At 33.0% G+C, this 21,434-nt stretch overlaps 2 protein-coding genes and 1 pseudogene across 3 annotated transcripts; 2 read left to right on the forward strand and 1 right to left on the reverse strand.

Annotated features, from left to right (window-relative positions):
* The first annotated feature begins 1,591 nt into the window (after window positions 1–1,591).
* On the forward strand, window positions 1,592–13,765 carry LOC149060064 (uncharacterized). Of its 2 annotated transcripts, none has more exons than XM_089216467.1 (10): window positions 1,592–1,772; window positions 11,194–11,420; window positions 11,487–11,717; window positions 11,988–12,059; window positions 12,129–12,218; window positions 12,644–12,715; window positions 12,799–12,918; window positions 12,985–13,316; window positions 13,395–13,557; window positions 13,633–13,765. In XM_089216467.1, coding segments are annotated over exons 1-10 (1,407 nt in total). In that variant the 5' UTR covers window positions 1,592–1,770; the 3' UTR covers window positions 13,731–13,765. The 2 variants fall into 2 exon arrangements, with proteins under 2 accessions (XP_089072593.1, XP_089072594.1); XM_089216468.1 differs by lacking the exon at window positions 1,592–1,772 and adding an exon at window positions 10,587–10,904.
* A 2,910-nt stretch (window positions 13,766–16,675) lies between these two features.
* LOC149060065 (uncharacterized) lies at window positions 16,676–20,153 on the reverse strand (annotated as a pseudogene).
* A 318-nt stretch (window positions 20,154–20,471) lies between these two features.
* Window positions 20,472–21,277, forward strand: LOC149060066 (52 kDa repressor of the inhibitor of the protein kinase-like). The gene is made up of 2 exons (XM_089216756.1): window positions 20,472–21,080; window positions 21,158–21,277. The coding sequence occupies exons 1-2, from the start codon at window positions 20,472–20,474 to the stop codon at window positions 21,269–21,271; spliced, it is 723 nt and encodes a 240-aa protein (XP_089072882.1). The 3' UTR covers window positions 21,272–21,277.
* Window positions 21,278–21,434: the final 157 nt, after the last annotated feature.

Genomic DNA, 21,434 nt, shown 5'->3' on the forward strand with positions numbered 1-21,434 from the left:
ATGTCTAATTATATCACTCGGCTCGATAAAAACACGTATCGGTATCGTATTACACACGCGTCGCCACTTTATGTTTCCCCTTCTGAGAGAATACTCAGTATAGTCAACGTTTGATCATAATGTTACATAGATAACGCACCGAAAATAATATTGATTTTGTTATAGACATTTCGATAAATGTTCAACCTAAATATTCTGAGAATACTGAATACAAATACTACTAATGTTTGACAAAACCAGCACGTGCAATCGATGGAAAATAATTTCAAATGCGCACAATACGAACGTAATATTTATATTTAATAGGACTTTGACAGGTTTACCTAGAAGCGGGACAATTAGCGTCCCGCGAACACGCATCGCGGGACGCATTATTTGAGCCCTGTATACGGGACGTCCCGCCTCACGCGGGACGGTTGGCAACCCTAGTTAGCACGGTACTGAAGTTATGTTTTTGAGTTATCGAATAAAATAACACATTACAAAAATTATAGAGGATAAGCTTTAGAGTGCATTACACCGATTTGTCTAAATATACTGTCACAAAATAATTCAATAAGTACCTTACCATTTTAATTTTTAATTTTTATAGTAAAATAATAACAAAATAAAAACTGATATGTTTAACGTTCAACTCTCATAAATATTATGATTTATAATATTTTTGTCACATCTGCGACGAACGTTATTTAGATTTCGATGACGGTTGAAGCGGAAAGTGACCTTTTCTTCTAGTACAGTGGAAACCCAAAGAAGTGCTCGGCGTTTCAGCCGTATCCTCTGCATAACCAAATACTGATAGATGAACGCAGAGGTTTGACGAAAAATAGTTTGTGTGACACATGCGGGAAGGAAATTTCAGTCTTGGGAATACGTCACTGTGAATCAACTCACTTTCCACCCTTGTTAGTTGCCACCAAATATACTATTGTAATAGGTTATTAAAAAATCATAAAAAAAAAAATGATTTTATGTGACTTTTTTTTATCTATGTTGCACGTGAGTCTGAGAGAAACAAATATTGCGTAATGCTGACATCCTATTGATAATGTGTGTTTGTTTAATTTTGATGACTTATTTAACAATGTATAGGTAGTATATAAAATTTATATGGAACCCGAGTAGCATTTACATTGTTCAGTGTCGGTTTCTTTAAACTGTGCATTTTCAACGGTTCAAACACGGTGTGTGAACTGTGTTTTGGTGTAGTTTTTAAATTCAAAATTTAACTGTGGTTTATGGTCAGTTTTACCGACACTGAACGGTGATGTGAAAGTGCAAATGCACCGATGGCAATTTGATGGTTCAGTCAACGTGTTTTTACACCGTTGGTAGGTTCACAGAATGTTTGTGAACACGGTTATTTAAAACTTAATATACACGGTTTAGGGTCAGTGTTTCTGACTCTGAACGGAGCTTATCATTTGAATGCGCATGCGCACTGCGCAGACTAGTATAATATTATTATACTGATCGTTGTATAAATATATATATCACTGTGGTGTTTTATCATCGTTTATTATTTCATAATGTGGTATTTATATTTCTCTGTCATGTGTTGTATTATTATGTAATTTTGATCGTCACAGCATAACCTAAAACAGAAGTGTTGTAATTTAAAATATTTAAATTTGAGTGCGATGATATTGCGCGTGTTTTATGTTTTATTCGTTTATAGTAAAGTTAAACCTTGAGTTAAACTATTAAATTTAAATTCACCAGACATAAGACATTCGACTGCAAATCTAGTATCTACTGCAATAGTGCAATATGTAAGTATAATATAGCATGAGTACATTAATTGTATTGTTAATTATACTAATTTTAATATTATAATGTTAATCTACCTTTGATTTAATAATCAATGCGTATACCTTAATACCTATACTATTAGGCCTATTAGGGTTATTGCATAGCGAGCGTTTAACTCGTATAACATTTTTAAACAGCACACAAATGTGTACCAGCTTCTTAGTTGGTATCCAAGTTAGACAATATATTTAACTATAGATATGTTATGGCGGTGTTCACAATATTTTTCTTTTTAACTTATGATGTTGATTTTATGGTATTACATAGATTATAGAAAACATTTAATTTGTTTATTTAATATAACTAGCTGTTGTGTTTCACATTGATATTATCAACTCTCTGCAGAATTATGTAAGATGGGTGATTCAAATGAATTACTACTCATTGATGAGGTAGTAGTGTTTATTAATTGACTTCAAATAAAACTTTAAATAAATGCACAGTAATGCACAGAAAATTGTATTTTAACCTAGGTCTTCGCAAAATTGACAAAATTGTCTTTTTTCATGACATTCTGTTTATTTTGTTGTGTAAGATTTGGCCTATAACAATACATTTCTATTTAATATGTTTTACATTCTAGATACTTTATACTGCAGTTTTATCCAACCATTTTTAGTCTTTAGTATTTTTTTTTTTTTTTTTTTAATAGGTCTAAAGCTACTCGTTATAGACAAAGAAAAAGAGCAGCTCTTGAAGCTTCTTATTTATTTCCATCAAGTAACGATAATAGTGAAAGTGATGAACCATTAAGTCATACTACATTACCATTTCCTTCTTCAATTGAACCTGATAATTATTTAACTGCAACTACCTCAAGAAGTGTACATTTAAATAATCCACCAATTTTAAATGAACAGATTAGCATAGAAAATGAATTACTTTCTGATAATAGTTTTAATATTAGTGAAAATTTTTCAAATACGGATATTAATAATCATAGCAATAATAGTTCAAATACTGATGAAGACATATTCTCTGAAAATTTAAATTCTAGTTTAGAGTTGGAAATTGTGTTGTGAACCCCTGCACGCGCCGCACGGTTATGCTCACTCAGCATATTGGGTGTGAGCGGACGTATGGGTTCACACGACCGTCAGTCTGTATTACGTAGAGCTACGAGATTGTCTATAATTTGATTTGTTTATTATAACGTGTACAATAAAAAACCAGTAGTTAGAACTAACAGTTAAGTGTGAGTTATTTAAGGGTAACCTAACCAACGTTGTAATAAACGTCTCAGTTCGAAAGTACTAGTTGGCTAAACCCTGACAAACGGCAAACCACGAACTCTGTAAGCACGGATTCAACCGGGCTTACAACAAAATTGGTGTCAGGTGTGGGGTTTGTCACTCGTCAAGGAGCCAATCAACTAGAACAACTCCGGACTACACGATAGCCAAGCGGTCAACTCTTCCGAGCGATCAATCAATTCAAGCGACCAAGCAGCCAAGCAGCCAAGCAGTCGATTGACCAAGCAGCCAAGCAGCCAAGCAGTCACGTGATTTGGTCTACTCAACAAGGGGTACTTCAGTATGCAGACTCGGTGCCCATCGCCCAAGATGAAGACAACGTTACTGTGAGTCGTTGTAACTAAAATTATACGCAAACGTGGTGGTAATAACTTAAGGAACAAAAATTTTAATAATTTAAATATTATAATATTAATATCAATTTTATTTTATATAACACCACACGTTCTTTATTTTTGCAAAAAAAAAAAATGTTATATATATACGTCTGTTATATTCACGAGTAAATTAATTCGTGGAATAACACAGGACATATACATAGATATTCTTAACATTTGTTTTTTTTTTTTATATATATATATATAAAATTGCGGATGTAAGCATTATAACCGGTGTCGTGATATAAATGTAAAAATATATATATATATATATATGCTCATACGTGGGAGCGTGCGAATTTAGACATATACATTATAACATATATACGCATACCGTGTATAGTATAGTGGGCTGGTCGTTCCATACGGCAATAATACCTAACGGCTTAAATAATCAGGAGAGGTGAATGTCGGCGGAGGACTCCAACAACGAATACCTTCCGGGCGCTGCTTATGATAGTGACGACAGTAGAGTAGGGGCAGATTCTAGACCTAGGCCTTTTGTTACGAACCGTCCTCGCACTAGAGCATTCGTCAGCAAAAATACCGACGTACCATCAGCGGTGCAAAGCGTAGGAACCAACACCGCGCGCCCCCCATCAGTTGCCACTAACGACACATTCGACGACGTCGTAGCAGCCGCCGCCGCCGCGGTATCCGGCACTACTGACCTACATATCAACCCACGCGCCGACGAGTTTACGTTAACACACACACACGCGCGCAACGACGCGCAGACGTCCGATACTAGCACTAACGCGATAAATACCGGTAATACCTCTAATATGGCTTTAGCACTGGGGGAAGCTCTCCGTCTAATCCCGTGCTTCGACGGCACAGTGCCGTCGGATATTTTCCCCTTCATCAGCGCATGCGAAATCGCCTTGACCAGTGTCGCTGACGGTTGCAGACCGATCTTACTGAGCGCCATAAAAACCAAACTACGCGGGAACGCTTATGCGATCACGCAGTACCGGGACGTTGAGCGATGGGAATCACTTAAAACCTTACTAGAGGAAGAATTCTGCGCTCAACGGACCGCTACGCATGTGCAACTTGAATTGAACGCAACGCGACAGCGAGAGGGAGATACGGTCAGCAGCTACTCGACGCGGATACAAACATTGTTCCATGAACTATGTAATGCAAGTGTGGTAGGAAAAACGGCCGCTGAAGCCGTAATTATCCGCGAACACATAAAGGGGCAAACGTTAGCCATATTCATTGAGGGACTAAGGCAACCCATGAAAACGATAATTAAAGCAGGTAAACCGGCATCGTTGGAAATGGCAATAAAGGAGAGTATGGAGGAAGAACGATTGTATAAATCCGACAAGGAGTCGCAACGATTTTTCTCCAACTCTAAACCAGGAGGAAAGACCCGATACTGTAACCGATGTAAAACTAACACTCACCATACAGAAAATTGTCGTTTTATTAAAGGCACACAGACGGGAAAATCCAACCATTCGACCCATACACAAGCGAAGCCTGAAACGGTATCCCCCACGGGAGGGGGAGAAAGAAAAAAAAAATCCTATTGCAATTTTTGCAAGATTCCGGGTCATGACATAATAGAATGTCGCAAAAAGAAGAGGCAAGAGGGACAAAGTACATCAACGGGCACGTCGGGAAACGACGGGCGCTCGTCTGTGAAGGGCGAACAGACGGTGCGCAACCTCAAGCTCACGGCAGTGGCAAAGGAATCTACGTCATCTCAATCGGACTCGTAGACAACCACGCCAAAATGGACATTCCCCAATGCCACCAAGGGTCAGCAAACTTACTATTAGACACGGGGGCTGACCTAAACTTAATAAAACTGGACACCTTGTCTGACAATGTAAAGGTGAATACTGACCGGACCTATAGCCTCCAAGGTATTCATAAAACACCGGTCGCCACGATGGGATCCGTCCTGCTGGACATCCACATCGGAAATTCTACACAGCCTACCGAATTCCAGGTGATACCAATGGCTTTCCCGATACCACAGGACGGGATCATGGGACGACCACTTCTGGAACAACTAAAGGCTGTAATCGACTGCAATCAGGGAACATTGACGTGGGATATTTCCAACAACGAGATAACGGTACCACCGCGCAGCCAGGTAGTAATACCAGTCTGTACCACGAACGTCGTCGGAGACAACCGAGACGTTCTGATTCATTCACAACAGCTCGCAGAGGACCTATTCTGTAGGAATGTGTTGGATACTGTACAAAACGGACAGGTACGGATATGCATAGCTAACTCGAGAGAGGTGCCAATACAAATGGAACCACCTCACTTGAACGAGCTATCACACCAGCTGCTCGACGAGGCGCAAGCTAAGACTATATTCAGCATACAAAGGGCCGATAACCGACAGAACAGAATCAATCTGTTACAAAAAACACTACGATTAGACCACGCCAACAAGGAAGAAAGGAAGTCTGTAGAAAACATCTGTAACGAATATGCGGACATTTTTCATCTCGAAGGTGACACCATCTCGTGCACGGATGCCGTGCAACATGAGATTAAAATACCACAGGGCGTACAGCCGGTTCACCAAAGACCTTACCGTCTTCCCTACTCGCAGCAATCAGAAATAAACAAACAAGTAAACGAGCTCTTACAAGATGGAGTAATCACCACGAGTGACAGTCCCTGGAATGCACCTCTCTTGATCGTACCAAAAAAGGTCAACGCTACGGGAGAACAAAAATACCGAGTGGTCGTGGACTATAGAAAGCTCAACAGCATCACCATCGGCGACGCGTTCCCAATGCCCAACATCAACGAAATATTAGATCAACTAGGTAGAGCAAAGTATTTCAGCTGCCTAGATATGGCAAGTGGTTATCACCAGGTACCACTACACCCTAAGGACCAAGAGAAGACTGCCTTCAGTACCAACCAAGGACATTTTCAGTTTCAAAGAATGTCTTTTGGACTAAAGGGGGCACCTTCGACGTTCCAACGTCTCGTCAACAGAGTACTAATGGGTACAAATGGTTTCCGGGCCTTCGTATATCTGGATGACGTGATAGTGATAGCTTCATCCATCCAAGAACACGAAGAGCGGCTTAGGGAGGTATTTGACCGTCTGAGGCAATATAATCTCAAGTTGCAGCCGAGCAAGTGCGAATTTATGCGACGGGAAGTAAATTACCTAGGGCACATTATATCTGAGGAGGGCATAAAACCAGACCCTAAAAAGACATCGTGTTTGACTAACTTTCCAGTGCCACGCAACCCGAGGGAGGTTAAATCCTTCCTGGGACTCGCGGGTTACTATCGAAAGTTTGTCAAAGATTTCAGTCAAATATCCAAACCACTCACCACGCTTCTCAAGAAAGAAGCGAGGTTTGAGTGGACGGACATGTGCCAACACTCCTTTGAGACGCTTAAGGGGGCCCTTACCACGGAACCAATACTACAACACCCGGATTTCTCTCAGCCATTCCTGATTACCACCGATGCGTCAAATTCGGCTATTGGGGCCGTTTTGTCGCAAGGACGAGTGGGATCGGATTTGCCAATATCGTATATATCAAGAACACTTAACAAAGCGGAGGTAAACTATAACACTACAGAAAAGGAATTGCTGGCCATTGTGTGGGCCGTAAAACAATTCAGACATTACGTGTTCGGGCACAAGTTCTATATCATCACTGACCACCGACCGTTAACCTGGTTATTTTCAGTGGCCGACCCAGGCGCGAGACTCATACGCTGGAGACTCAAGCTAGAGGAACATGACTACGAAATAATTTATAAACCGGGAGTTCTCAATACCAACGCCGATGCCTTGAGTAGGATACCACACATAAAATATTTTAATTACCTGGAAAGTGCTTACGATAACTTCGAACGTAACGACTCTCCGGTTATTAACCACCGAGTTATCGAGGTAGAAGGGGGTCTATTCGAAGCGACTCAAGACTATGCACTAGCACATTGTGTATCCGAAGATTTAGACATGTCCCGCGGAATAGTCCTGGAGTTCAATCGACGTTTTGGACATACCGACGTACTCAAGGGACAACAAAAAAGAGTAACAGAAATAGCACAATTGGAACACGAAGGCCAAAAACTGTTATATCTAATCACAAAAGAGAAAAGTTTCCAAAAGCCAACGTACGAAAATATGTACAAAACTCTCCAAAACCTGAGAAGCAAGGCGGAACAAGAACTGATCTCTCACATCGCAATGCCACGTATCGGAGGTGGGCTGGACCAACTCAATTGGGACAAAGTCAAGGCCATGATAAAATATGTATTTAAAGGATCACGAATAAAAATAATAATTTACAGTCACCAGAGTTACAGCCCCGAAGAAAAACTTAAAATTCTCGAAGAATTTCATAACGGAGTGCTAGGAGGTCACCAAGGGATCTCCAGGACAATAAAGAGGATCAAGATGCAACATTCCTGGAAGGGACTTAAGGCAGACGTAATAGACTTTATCAAGAAATGCCAATCTTGTCAGGTCAACAAAGCCAGTAATCACACAGTGAAACAACCCATGGTCATCACGACTACAGCCAGAGCTCCATTCGAAAAGATATTCATGGACATTGTTGGACCAATCACCACGTCCTATAAAAACAACTCCTACATCCTCACAATACAAGACGACCTAACCAAATATTCACTTGCCATACCGATACCTAAGCACGACGCCAATACAATCGCTAAAGAGTTCGTCGAAAAATTCGTATGTTTCCACGGAGCGCCGAAATCCATCGTAAGCGACCAAGGCTCTGACTTCTTGAGCAAAGTGTTCACTTCATGTTGTAAGCTACTAAAGATAGAAAAGTTTCACACCTCAGCGTATCATCCACAAGCGGATGGGGCGCTGGAACGCAGTCATAGGACGCTGGCAGAATACTTACGTCACTATGTGGACAAGAACCTTCAGGACTGGGACGAGTACATTCCTTTTGCGATGTTTGTCTACAACACTACGCCACATTCAACAACGGAACGTCAACCATACGAACTTCTTTACGGCAAGCCGGCCGAAGTTCCGAATTCTCATTCGCGCACAGAAGAAGTACGGTACAACTACGACGATTACTGCTACGAACTGAAACAACGTCTGCAACGCGCACACGACACGGCACGTGACACTATCGTGAAGAAGAAGGAAAAATCTAAGGCACTTTACGACCGGAATGCAAAACCAATTACGGTGCATGTTGGGGACAAGGTGTTAACAAAATGGCATGCGAAGAAGGGCAAACTCAGCGCCAACTGGCAAGGCCCATTCGAGGTAGTCGGACGTACGAATACCGAAAACATAATAATAAAGAAGGGACGTCGGGAAGTGAAGACGCACATTAATGATGTCAAACTTTTCCACGAATAAAAAAAAAAAAACAAAAAAAAAAATCGCGATACTAATCTTAATTCTTCATTATAGAAGAATATATATATAATAAAAAATATATATAATAAAATATAATAAAATATATATAACATATATAATAAAAATACACATATATAATAAACATATAAAATAACATAAACATATATAATAAAAAATACCATACTGATTCCCACGCGAAAATTTAAATCAAAAGTCTTCATTGATTTTTTCCCTTATATTCCTTTAGATGTAATTCCAATTAATTTTAATAATATCGGAAGCGTTGAAAGAATCTGCGTTGATATCTCGAATAATAAGGGCATTCAGTATAATTTTAAGAATTTAGCTAGGGACGCGGAAGATTTAAAATCCTTACAGGAACAGATAAACGCCGAGCTAAATAGTAATAATAATCAACAAAGGCACACTTATACCACGACAACGGTGATTATAATTGTAATAATAATAATTCTAATTATATTAGTTATATTATATTCATTGTATAGAAAATTAAGTACATTAAAAAATAAGTGGAAACCCGGGGGCACCGGAAGTCCTAACGTCTTATCTTCAACAGCAAGCACCAATACAGAGGCAGAGCCTATAGCTTGCACAAAAACAGGCGTAAGGGCGAAAAGCCTATTGCCCGAAATAATTTAAAAATAGGAAGCCCATAGGACAATAGGGCTTTCGTTTAGCCCCGGGGGTGTTGTGAACCCCTGCACGCGCCGCACGGTTATGCTCACTCAGCATATTGGGTGTGAGCGGACGTATGGGTTCACACGACCGTCAGTCTGTATTACGTAGAGCTACGAGATTGTCTATAATTTGATTTGTTTATTATAACGTGTACAATAAAAAACCAGTAGTTAGAACTAACAGTTAAGTGTGAGTTATTTAAGGGTAACCTAACCAACGTTGTAATAAACGTCTCAGTTCGAAAGTACTAGTTGGCTAAACCCTGACAAACGGCAAACCACGAACTCTGTAAGCACGGATTCAACCGGGCTTACAACAATTGCTTTATGGGCTATACGAAATAATATTTCTCATTTAGCATTAAATGACCTTTTGAAAAATTTAAAAAAATTCCCACAGTTAAATCATTTACCAAAAGATGCACGTACATTATTAAAAACACCTCCAACTGCTATAGTTAAAGAAATTAAATGTGGAGTATACCATCATTTTTCCATTGGTCGAGAAATTGAACATTTAATTAAATATTATGAAAATATTCCTAATACTTTATTTTTGATGGTAGGTATTGATGGTTTACCACTGACAAAAAATCCACCTAGTGAGCTTTGGCCAATTCTAGGCTATTTTTCAAACTTAGAGTCTCAAAAGCCACATATTTTCATTATAGGAGCTTATTTTGGAAAAATTAAACCAGAAAATTCAAATGAATTTTTACAAGATTTTGTTAATGAGTTGAGCTCCCTTGTTAAAGATGGTTTTGTTTTTGAAAATAAGTTAATTAAAGTCTTGTTAAAGGGATTAATATGTGATACTCCAGCCAAGTCGTATGTTTTAAATGTTAAAGGTCACACTGGAAAAAATTCTTGTTTAAGATGTCACACGGTTGGAATGTATGATAAAAGTGATCACCGTGTCTATTTTCTGAGTTATACTCTCCTATTAGAACCCATGATGCATTTATATCATATGAAGACAGTGAATTTCATCGTGGTGAAACTTCTTTTTCTATGATTCCTTCTACTGCACATATTTCTAATGAATATGTGGATTTTGCTGGATCTTTAATTCACCATTTTGTGGCATTATTCCCTAATATATATGGAAAATCATTTATGTCGCACAATGTACATGTTATACTTCATTTAGCTGATGACGTTAAACACTTTGGACCTCTTGATAACTTTTCAGCCTTCAAGTTTGAAAATTACATGCAACCATTAAAAGCAAAAGTCAGGAGTGGAGCAAAACCATTACAACAGATTGTTCAACGCTATGCTGAAGAACGAATATTATCCTGCAGTACTATACCAAGATCAATCGCTTTAGGGCCTATAAAAGTACAATCAAAGTCAAAAAATAAACCAATGACCGATGATGCTAGTGATCCACAATACACAGGTTGGAGGACTACTAAAATTATTGTGCCATTGCTGCATTTGCAATAATAATTAACAGTTTCTTAATTATTTTTTTTTTTTTTTTTTTTTTTATGGTATTTATAAGGCACATATTTTTAATGAATGATTTTAAAAACCTATAATTTTATAAATAATTTAATATAAAGTCTACCTAGACTGTGGTGCTCGAGACAAGATATAGGTTGAAGCTAACGTCTATGCACACAAGTTGGCTGCTGACTAACATTCTTATTTTATTTAGGTTAGTAATTTTTATTTTATTATTATAGGTCATCTTGGTTTGTAGTTGTATTTAATGATACAAATGAAGTCCAAAATGTGCCATGTACATGGATTATAAATGATAAAAGTTGTTGGTTTCCATTTATAAAATCGGATGGTCATGATTCACACTATTTTACTCCAGCACAAGTACAAAAAATGATAATTCAGTGTACTAAACCAAATAAAAGAGATGGAAAGTTGTATGATATCACAAAAGTTGGAGGACCTTATCGTAAGACAGTAAAATTATTATTATTATAATTATTATTATCTTTAATTAATTTTTTTATTATTTTAGGTAAAGAAAGCCAATCAAGAAAAGCATCAAAAATATGGTCAGAATGCGATTCTTCAAATTCAGAATCCGATGAACTACTAGTGCCAAGAAAAAGAATGGTGAAACGTATTTATACACCTGAAACTTCACCCATAAAAAAACATAAAAAATACAAGAGTCAAATTATTAATAAAGAAATTGAAGAACCAGTGTTAACCTTATTATCGCCTCCTACATTTTCAATTGATCAAAGTAAATATTATATTATAAAGCATACACAGGGTGTTTAAAAAGTTGGGCAACAGTCAATAGACATGGTACTGATAAACAATTATAATATGATGTAATTATATATAATTTACCATATTATTCTTCACTATATTGTATAATATTATTGTTTATCAATCCTAATTAGTCTAATGACCATTGTCAAACTTTTAAAAATTATTATTCTTTTTGAATACCTCTATATTTATTTTTAAATCATACTACTACTATTTTATTATTATTTTATATTTATAGAGTCTGATTCAGAAGTTATTTCTTCAGAAAAAGTAGATGATATAGCTGAAAATACTGCCTCTTCGAATTCATGTAATGTTACTCTATTATTAAATATATTTTAATATAAAAGGTATAAAATAAAGTTATTTGCATCAACAGTTAATGTACAATCATCTGATACTGGATCAACAAAACAAATAATTCCTCAAATCACGATACCAGAAGAGTCAAATTTTTTGATTGATGAAAGTAATACCATAAAAATTAGATTAATATTAATACAATACATTATATAATTAACTTTGATAAATCTGTAAGAACTGACTTTTCTCAAAATTCCCTAATTTTCTCAACCGTTGTTACTATAGTAACATTATTAATTTAAATCAAAGTGCCAAAAGTCAAGTTATCATAGCCTCATGAGTCATGGGTAATATTCACACTAATTATTTTTTTTATTTTGAATAATTACAGTCATTAAAACTGAAACAGCTAGTGAACATGGTTAAAATGGAGGTTTTCTTTTCTAAAAAGTTTTTTGGCTCATTCAATAAGCAATATTAGAATCGTTGAGATTATAGAAACAATTTTTTTTCAATAGTTTTCTCATTATATGTTAAATATCTGGTTTGGATAATTTTTATATATACCTAAGAGTTTATGTAATTTTCTAGCTAACAGTCCATCTGCTGCACCAGAACCAATAATTGATAATACTGCAGATAATAGTTTTAATGAAAAATCAAGTAATATGTAGTTGTAGAAATAAACAAATACTTTTCAACTTTTTTGTATCTAAAAACTAAATAAAGAATTATTTTAATTGTAGGTGATATTGCAAATGAAAACGATAATGATCTGCAGATTGGTGAATTTATAGCATCAGCTAATGCAGTTGATTTTATTTTTGATGAGAGCAATACTTCAAACTTGCAGTTAATTAATGATGGTTTGTATAATTTTATTAAAAATCTAATTTAAGCTTTGTTACAAATATATTATATAATTATTTCAGACAATTTTGATAACAAAGGGTTTGAAGAATTAAAAACTTCTATATCAAATTTAGAAAAATCTACTACTTCTGCTTTCAAAACTAATGCAGTTTTAATGCAAATGCTGAATAATTCTAATGTAAGATTGTGTAAAGCTATTGAGACCATGGATCAAAAGCTCCAAACTATAATGAAGGCAGATGCAAGAGTACGGGCATTGGCTCTGCCTATTCCTGCATTACCTGCAGCATTTATTGATATGTTACCTGTTTATAATATTGAACTTTTGGATACAGTTGAATGTATGCTCTCTCCTCAAAATGAAGATGGCCTTAAAAATAGAGAAGATTTGGTAGGTAATTAATTTTATACGGGTGGTTTAATTTTTAACATTTTTTAACATTGTAATGATTCGTATTTTTCATTTTAGAAATCGTACCTTCTGGTAAAATTGGGTTGTCAGCGTACATTTTCGTCTGCTATTAGAGAAGCAACTAACATATGTATTAAACACAGTGTTCTGCAAGCATTTAGTTATAAAGGAAAAACTAAGAGGAAATTTACTGATTTGATTTTGTACAGTGTGATTTATGGTTAGAGTTTATTTAATATTTTAAACTTACATAATACTTGTTATCTCATGTAATATATTGTATTTTTTTTAACAGAATCGTTGTCTGGATACATAGTATCACCATCCGATGAATCAAAATGCCATACAGTACTCGACAACCACATTAGACATGCGCCTAAAACTTTATTATAATTAATTATAAAAATATGATTTTATATTAAAGTACCTAAATAAAAAATTTTTCCAGCATCTTATTTGTTTATTTTAATTATTAACCTAAATTTAAATACTTTTTTTTGTTTATAAATGCTTTATTCAATCTGTTACAAAAATAATAATAAGAACAATTGAGGAAAAATTGAGGAAAAATTTAAATATACTGGCCAATTAACTTAAAAAAATTCTTAACTCAGAATACTTAACTAAAACTGTAAATGTAGGTAAAAATATGAATATCCAACACAAACCGTTCATTACTTATGACTTTATGAGTTTATAATTCTCTAAATAAATAATAATTCTTTAGTTTATAATTTATATAGTAGTTAAAAGGTGTAATTAGAAATTTGTTCTGGGGAGGAGATGACAATTTTGTACACAGAATACTTAATTTTCAAGTACAGTGGTGAGTGGTAGCCAGAATATTAAAAAAAGGCTCTGGGGGATAATCCCCCTTGAATACACCCCTGGACTTAGTTTATATTTTCTCCTATACTACTTGATCTCCAATTCATATTGAATAGATTAAAAATATTAAGCTTATGACAAGAGTATTTATTTTATTTTGAATAAATTAAGTGTAATATGTATGGTTTATAAATGTATCATGGCTGCTCAAAATTGTTGAAAAGTGAATTTTTTTACAATAATTTTTTTTTTTAATCTTGAATATTATATATTTAATTAATTTCTTAAATAACATGTAGGTAATTACATAAACCATATTAATAGCATTTTGGTTACACGTACATAACCGTTAAACCGAAATGTAACTGATAATACACCGTGTATACACAGTTAAATGTGTCACATGATTACAGTTAATACACCGACCGTATCCTCTAAATATAACAATTGAAATGCCCATATATACACGGAAACACGGATCATGAACTGACGTGTGTACATTATGAGCACGGTGTATTGCATGTAAAAATTCGGTATTCAAAATGGTCAAAAACACAGTGCATGGACGGATTATACACCGTGCGTCACACAGACACTTAATAGATGATTTGACACATTGTATACACAGGAAATGTTACTCGGGAACCTTTATGATTTTATCGGTTTCGGTTCTCAAAAATTCAGTTTCGGTTCTGGTTTCGGTTTTCAAAATTAACAAATTTCGATTTCGGTTTCGGTTAATACCGGTTTTAACTTTTAGCAGTAATTCTGTAGGTACTTACTTTTATTTTGCATTCGCAATTTTTGCACGCCGATTCGTTTAGACTTTTATTGAATATAAAATATGAATGAATTGTCGACACACATGGGTCACCCATGCTTCAAATTTCAATTTGATAGTATTACAATTTATACTTTATAGGTACACTATAGTTTTAAACCTTATGACAATTTAAATTTAAATTTTTAACAATAAACATAACGGCAATAACATTAATCGGTAACGGAGGCGGGAGAACAGTTCAGTAGATAGCAATCAGTCGTAGTGTCGTACAGAGCATGTATAAAGTGTAAACATTATGCCTAGCTATTTTTAGCGGTATCAATTATTATTAACGACGCCGCGCGCCGTCGACCGTCGTCAATAACGCGGCTGTGAAATTTTCGATAACATTATATTAATATCATGTTATTTCGTTGTTACTATAATAATTGTTTGTAAAAATAGTATTATTTATTTTAATGATGGATAGAGGCAATATCTTGCTCAGATGTATAATAAGTAATAACTATATTTATTGGATTTTTAAACCGAAAAGAACCTTAAAAACCTCCATCAAAATATAGGGGTTTCGGTTTCGGTTTGGGTTACTAAAAAATATATTTAAAGGTTCCGGTCCGGTTTCGGTCCCAAGTTTTTCAAAAAGTTTCGATCCAAAACCGGTCCATTTCGGTACGGTTCCAGTCCCTGATATAAATTATGCCCTTTCCCCAGTATCAAAAGAAATTATTTATTAATTCGTCAATTATAAATTAAAATGTACCTATTTATTGCTTTCAAATCAACTACATCCACCATCTAATTCGTGAAACAAGTACTTTCACTCCTATAAAACTATCTACTGGCCTGATATTTAAGTATTTTTTTTTCTGTATAATAGTAGATATTTTATAGTAGTTGCCTTTGATTCTGGCTTCCTCGCTGATCTTTAAGCGTGTTACCACTGGTCATTTTATGAAAATTTAAACCATCGTCCATCTGTTTCAAATTTTTAATAAGAGTTACCTAACTAAAAAAACTGAAAATGAATAAAAATCGATATTAAGTCAACAAAATAATGATTAACATAGGGCCAACAGGGAATTTGTTATTATGAAAATTATTATTCTGTTGATATAACAACATTTTGCCCTGTTAATTTAATGTTTGATTCAACAAATTATTTTGTTGTTTTGAAATAATACGCTGTTAACATTATTGTGTTTATTAATGAAATGATTTGTTGAATTAATCAATAATTTTGTAAGAACAAATTATAGTATTTTTAAATCAACAAGAAATTTTTTATTAAATCATCAATTATATAACCATTGATTTGAAAATCGTGATTTATTAATTTTAAAGTTATACCTGCGTTCATTGGTGTAATTATGATTTCTTTTTTTTTTTTTTTTGGGGGGGGGGGTGTCATCAATTTATACACTATACTTATAAAAATTAAAATATAGAAGAGCATTTAAAAAGATTCATATGCATATAAAAAAAAGAGCATCAATTATATTTGTACCTTTACTTAATTACAAAATCAAAATAATTTACCTATATATATTACACTTTCTAAGATGGGGGGTTGTTAAATATCCTGAACACCCCTTATTTACTTTGTTACTATCTTCAATTACATCATATAGGTAAAGTAACACAAGGGAGGTATTACTGTAAAAAAATAAATATTTTTTAAGAGTAAAAATAATTTTACCTATTTCACAAATTAAACAATTTAGTAGTTTTAAAATTTAACTTCATTAATAATTTGATTAACAAGTGGACAAGGTTTATCATACTTATTTACAATATTATAAAACAATTTTTGAATAAATAGCCAGACATTTATAGATTCAAAGGGATATTCCATATTGAACACATGAAAAATTTTAAAACAAATGTCTAGTGCTTTAATAGGCGAAAAAACTTTGTATTTTATGCCATCCAAAAAAACCAATATTTCAAGCGGTTCACTAACGGTTCCTATAATTATAATACATGGTTGTATGGTATCGCCAACATTATGTTTTCTCTTTATCATTTCTTCAACCTCTAATGCAGTTTTCGCTATCATCATGAAACTGTTCTGCGAATCTTGGATGGAAAATTAATTATTCATTTCTGCCCTTGAGCGTTGGTGGATGATTTTTTATTTGTTGGTAATATAATTGCATGAAGGAGATACAGAATTATACAACTTTTAGAACCTGAAAAATAGAAAATTTATGAAAATAATATGTATTAGTTTAATAAAATATTGGTAAATAATGATGGAACAATGGATCATGATCTGAACTTACTTTCAGTTAATTGACTGGTTTCAACCATATAATTGTACAATTTCTTATTAGCAGGATCTTTTAGCCTTTCATCAATGACTTGAATTAGTTTTAGTTTAGTGTCGTCAAACATTGTTAACATATTTAAATTAAATATTTATTATTATAAAATATAATTAAATTTTATATTAAAAAAATAATTTAATGCTTCCTTGTGAAGACACTGAAAATCAATATCAACCTATAAAAGTAAGACATATTATGCAAATATTAATTTTAACTTACAATAGCTTGTTAGGATGACTAAAACATTATAGGGGTTCAAATTTTATGTTTATTATTAATACATTTTAGAACTAAAAAGACTTGTTATTTTAAAATGTATGTAGGTAAAATATAATAATATAGGACACAATATACCTTGTACCTTAAGTATATATTCCTTAAATATTTTTAGAAATCGTATCATTAAAATTAATTAATAAATTAGGTTTATGAATTATAAAAACTCACAAGTTTATATCCAAGTGGCTTCTTGTAGTGAGGCCATGTTTTGTGTAAATCAGTGGCTGACATTTTTAAAGATTTTAGCCTGTACACAGCGGTTTTTTTCCAAACTATTTCTATGTCAGGCCATGATAACTTTTCGTGGTTCAACTGACTTATATAACTTTCGGCATCTTCTTCAACTACTGTTATTTTAAAAAATAAACAAAAGGTATTTTAATTAATAACTTACAAACATATATTTCAATATTAGTTCATAGCATTCAATACTATTCATTACCCAAATCATCATTGAATGCTGCAGATATCCGGGTTAGACTATTTCTCTCAAGTTTACTTTTTTTTTATGGGCCCTGAGAAACTAGTCCATGGTTTTTCAAACTCCTTATTTCGTTGAAAAATATTGCGTACAGTTTCCCTTTTGGTGCTTTATTGTCTGTATCTCTTACAAAATATGTTTCCTAAAATAAAAATGTATAATATAAAATAAAAATTCTGCACAATATGTTGATATGAATACCAAAAACCTAATTTCATTATTATTTCTAAGACATATTTTAATACAACCACAAAATATCAAAAATATATTTTGACTGTATATACCTACCATGGCAATAGAAACCAAATTTTAAAATCATTGCTAGTAATCATCAAAGTTTAATTGAGAACCAAAATTGGGTCTCAGAGCCTTAACCTGTTAAATAGGTAAAGACTTTTAAAATTTTGAAAATAAATATTTCTATGATTTTGAATGTGAGATTATTACATTATAACTGTATTAATTTATAAAAGTTATATTAAAATATATATAATTTTGCGGTTGATAGAACAGAAATAGTACCTTTAGGTATAGATTTTATGTTGTAAGTATGTCAGGAAAGTATGACATAATTTACCATAATTATTAAAATATTATATTAATACTTATTTAACTTTTTTAGTTTCCTACCTTCAATTCTGTTGTAAATGTTTCAGCAATTGTCTTAGCTATAGTATCTGCCAGACCAACAGACATAGAGATAGATTGTTCAATGAGACTTGATATTATTAAGTCAATCAGTAAACTGCGACATGACTCATTTAAGCTCTTATTTGACTTGTAATAGTTCATTATCATTATACCTTGAGAACTATTCCTAAGGACATAACTTAAAGAAAATTGTGGAGATATATGGGAAGTTGATTGTACTGGTACGTTGGAAAATGATGAAGTGGATACCGTTGATGGATTCATTACATCAACAGAGACCTCTTCTGGTTTGTTTTGCAATTTCTTGAGATGTTTCTTAAATTTTATTTTCACTCCCATTGGATACTTTGATAAAAGATGTTCAACTTCGCTAGAACTTATGGATTGTAACGCCTCGAAATCAATACAATCAGCTAAAGAAAAAATATGGTTGTATAAATAAATTTATAATAGTAAATATTTATAAATAATAATATAAATTACTGTGTACAATTATAAAAATAAAAATTCAAACTGTATATAGGTACATGTTTCAGCCTATGGAACATTATCGGGTAATATAAAATATTAAAAAAATAATTAATATAAAAATTGAACAAATGTGTGTTACTAATATATTTATTATTTACTATTTACCATTTAAATTGTTATAACTTATAATGCTCTGGCTTTTGTGAATTTTTATTTTTATGATTTATACACAGTAATTAATTATACAAGTATTAAACAATACTTTCATTTTAAATATTTATGGCTATGAAAATTAAACGAAAATTAAATCTATAATACTAACCTAAGCAAGTTTCGTACAGAAATTCCATGTTCCAACCTAACAACATCTCTTTTAAAGTTTTAAACAATTTTGATCCTCAAAACTTAAATGATAAGGCATAGGTGAAATATCATGACTTGGCGGTGATAGTTGAGAAAAGTTATTCATTATATTTGGACACTCTACTGAATTTTCATCATTGGAAATTGAAGAGCAGATACATATAATACATTTAGAAATACAAAATATAATTACTTACAAATAAATATATACATTATATACAGTGGCGTAGTTACGGGGGGGGGGGGGGTGTAAGGGGTTTCCACCCCCCCCCCCCCAACCACCAAAAACGAAAGTCTTTTTATATTGTCATTTGACTTTTAGAGTTTAAAACTTTAATATCTATCGTTACACTATAATTGCAGTATATCTACAGCTAGTATACAACCATGGATAAATTTGTTATAAAGGTAAGCATATTAAACAATATTGCATTAATATTTACAATGTTAGTACATTAATATAATAAATTACGTATAGATTCAACTCTGAAAATATTATTTTACATATACTAATAAAATAATAATTCAATTTTTGCGTAGTTAACAGTTTTGGTATTTAGTATTTATTATTTTATTTATGTTACTGTTTAGTATTTGATGTTTATTTTACACTCCATAATACTAGCTTCCATTAAAGTATTATATTCGTAGATTTTAAAATATTGTAATATTACTTAACAAAAACATTAAAACGCAACTGTGCTACAAGATGGATCGAACGTTTTCATTCAGTTCATGATTTTATCGAACTTTTGGAATGTGTTATTGATTCCTTAGACACTATTAGTAGTTGGGCCGATGGTGAAACCTCAAGTCAAGCAAATAATTTAAAAAATGCAATCTTACAAGGAGAGTTTATCATATCACTTTTGGTTTTATCTAAAATATTTGCAGTTGGATTGCCACTGTCTAAACAATTCCAAAGTGTTGCTATTGATTTAAGAGAAGCTATGGTTTTGGCTAATGTGACACTGTCTGAGTTAAAATCAATCCGAACTAATATTGATGAATATTTTCATGATATCTATATAAAAGCATCTGATCTAGCTCAGCATTTGTGTTTTTCTATATCATTACCTCGAATAGCCCGTAAACAAAAAAACAGAGATAACTATTCAGTGAATACACCTGAAGATTATTTTAAAATAACAATATTTATACCTTATTTAGACATGTTTATAAATGAAATTGAATCAAGATTTATTGAACATCAGAAAACATTAAAAGGATTTCAAAATTTATTTCCGAAAGCGTCAGAGATGTCAACACTTGAAAATGACGAATTTATTAGTTTGATAGATTTTTATAATGATGATTTGGCAGATAACAATAAAGATATTTTGATATCCGAGTTAAAACTTTGGCAACGTAAAATACTTGCATTAGAAAAACAACCTACAAATGCTATGGATGCTTTAATTATCTGCAATGACATGTATCCAAATATTCATAAATTACTACAGATTTTAGCAACTCTCCCTGTTTCAACAGCTTCATCCGAAAGATCTTTTTCATCATTGAAGAGAATTAAAACGTACCTAAGGAATACAATGTCAGAGGTATTTATATAATATAATATATATAGGAACTGTATATTTAATTAAATAAAAATATGAATGATATTTTAAATTTTTAGAAAAGATTAAATGGATTGGCAATGTTGTCCATTCATCGTTCAATATCAGTGTATGCAAAGGAAGTGTTGGACGAATTATCTAAAAACAAACGTCGAGTGGATTTTATTTTATAAATTATTATAACAAACTATATTAATATAAAACTATAAAAACTATTTATAAAATTATAACTAATATAAATTCGAAACAAAATAAAAATGACTTTTAGTTTAACTAATAACTTGTAATTTTGTATCATTAATATAATATTTAAAAACCCCCCCCCAGAAAAAAATC

Source organism: Diuraphis noxia, unplaced genomic scaffold (genome assembly GCF_037042655.1).
Source record: "Diuraphis noxia isolate RWA-SAM2 unplaced genomic scaffold, SU_Dnox_SAM2 contig0001, whole genome shotgun sequence".
In the NCBI taxonomy this organism is placed as follows: Eukaryota; Metazoa; Arthropoda; class Insecta; order Hemiptera; family Aphididae; genus Diuraphis; species Diuraphis noxia.

Excerpts from the sequence above, each read along its gene's own strand:
- LOC149060064 (XM_089216467.1), top strand. Across the intron at positions 11,718-11,987 it reads TACATTTTCAATTGATCAAA|AGTCTGATTCAGAAGTTATT; the intron begins GTAAATATTATA and ends TTATATTTATAG. Across the intron at positions 12,219-12,643 it reads AAATTTTTTGATTGATGAAA|CTAACAGTCCATCTGCTGCA; the intron begins GTAATACCATAA and ends GTAATTTTCTAG.
- LOC149060066 (XM_089216756.1), top strand. The coding sequence starts at position 20,472 with ATGGTTTTGGCTAATGTGACACTGTCTGAGTTAAAATCAATCCGAACT. Across the intron at positions 21,081-21,157 it reads TAAGGAATACAATGTCAGAG|AAAAGATTAAATGGATTGGC; the intron begins GTATTTATATAA and ends TTAAATTTTTAG.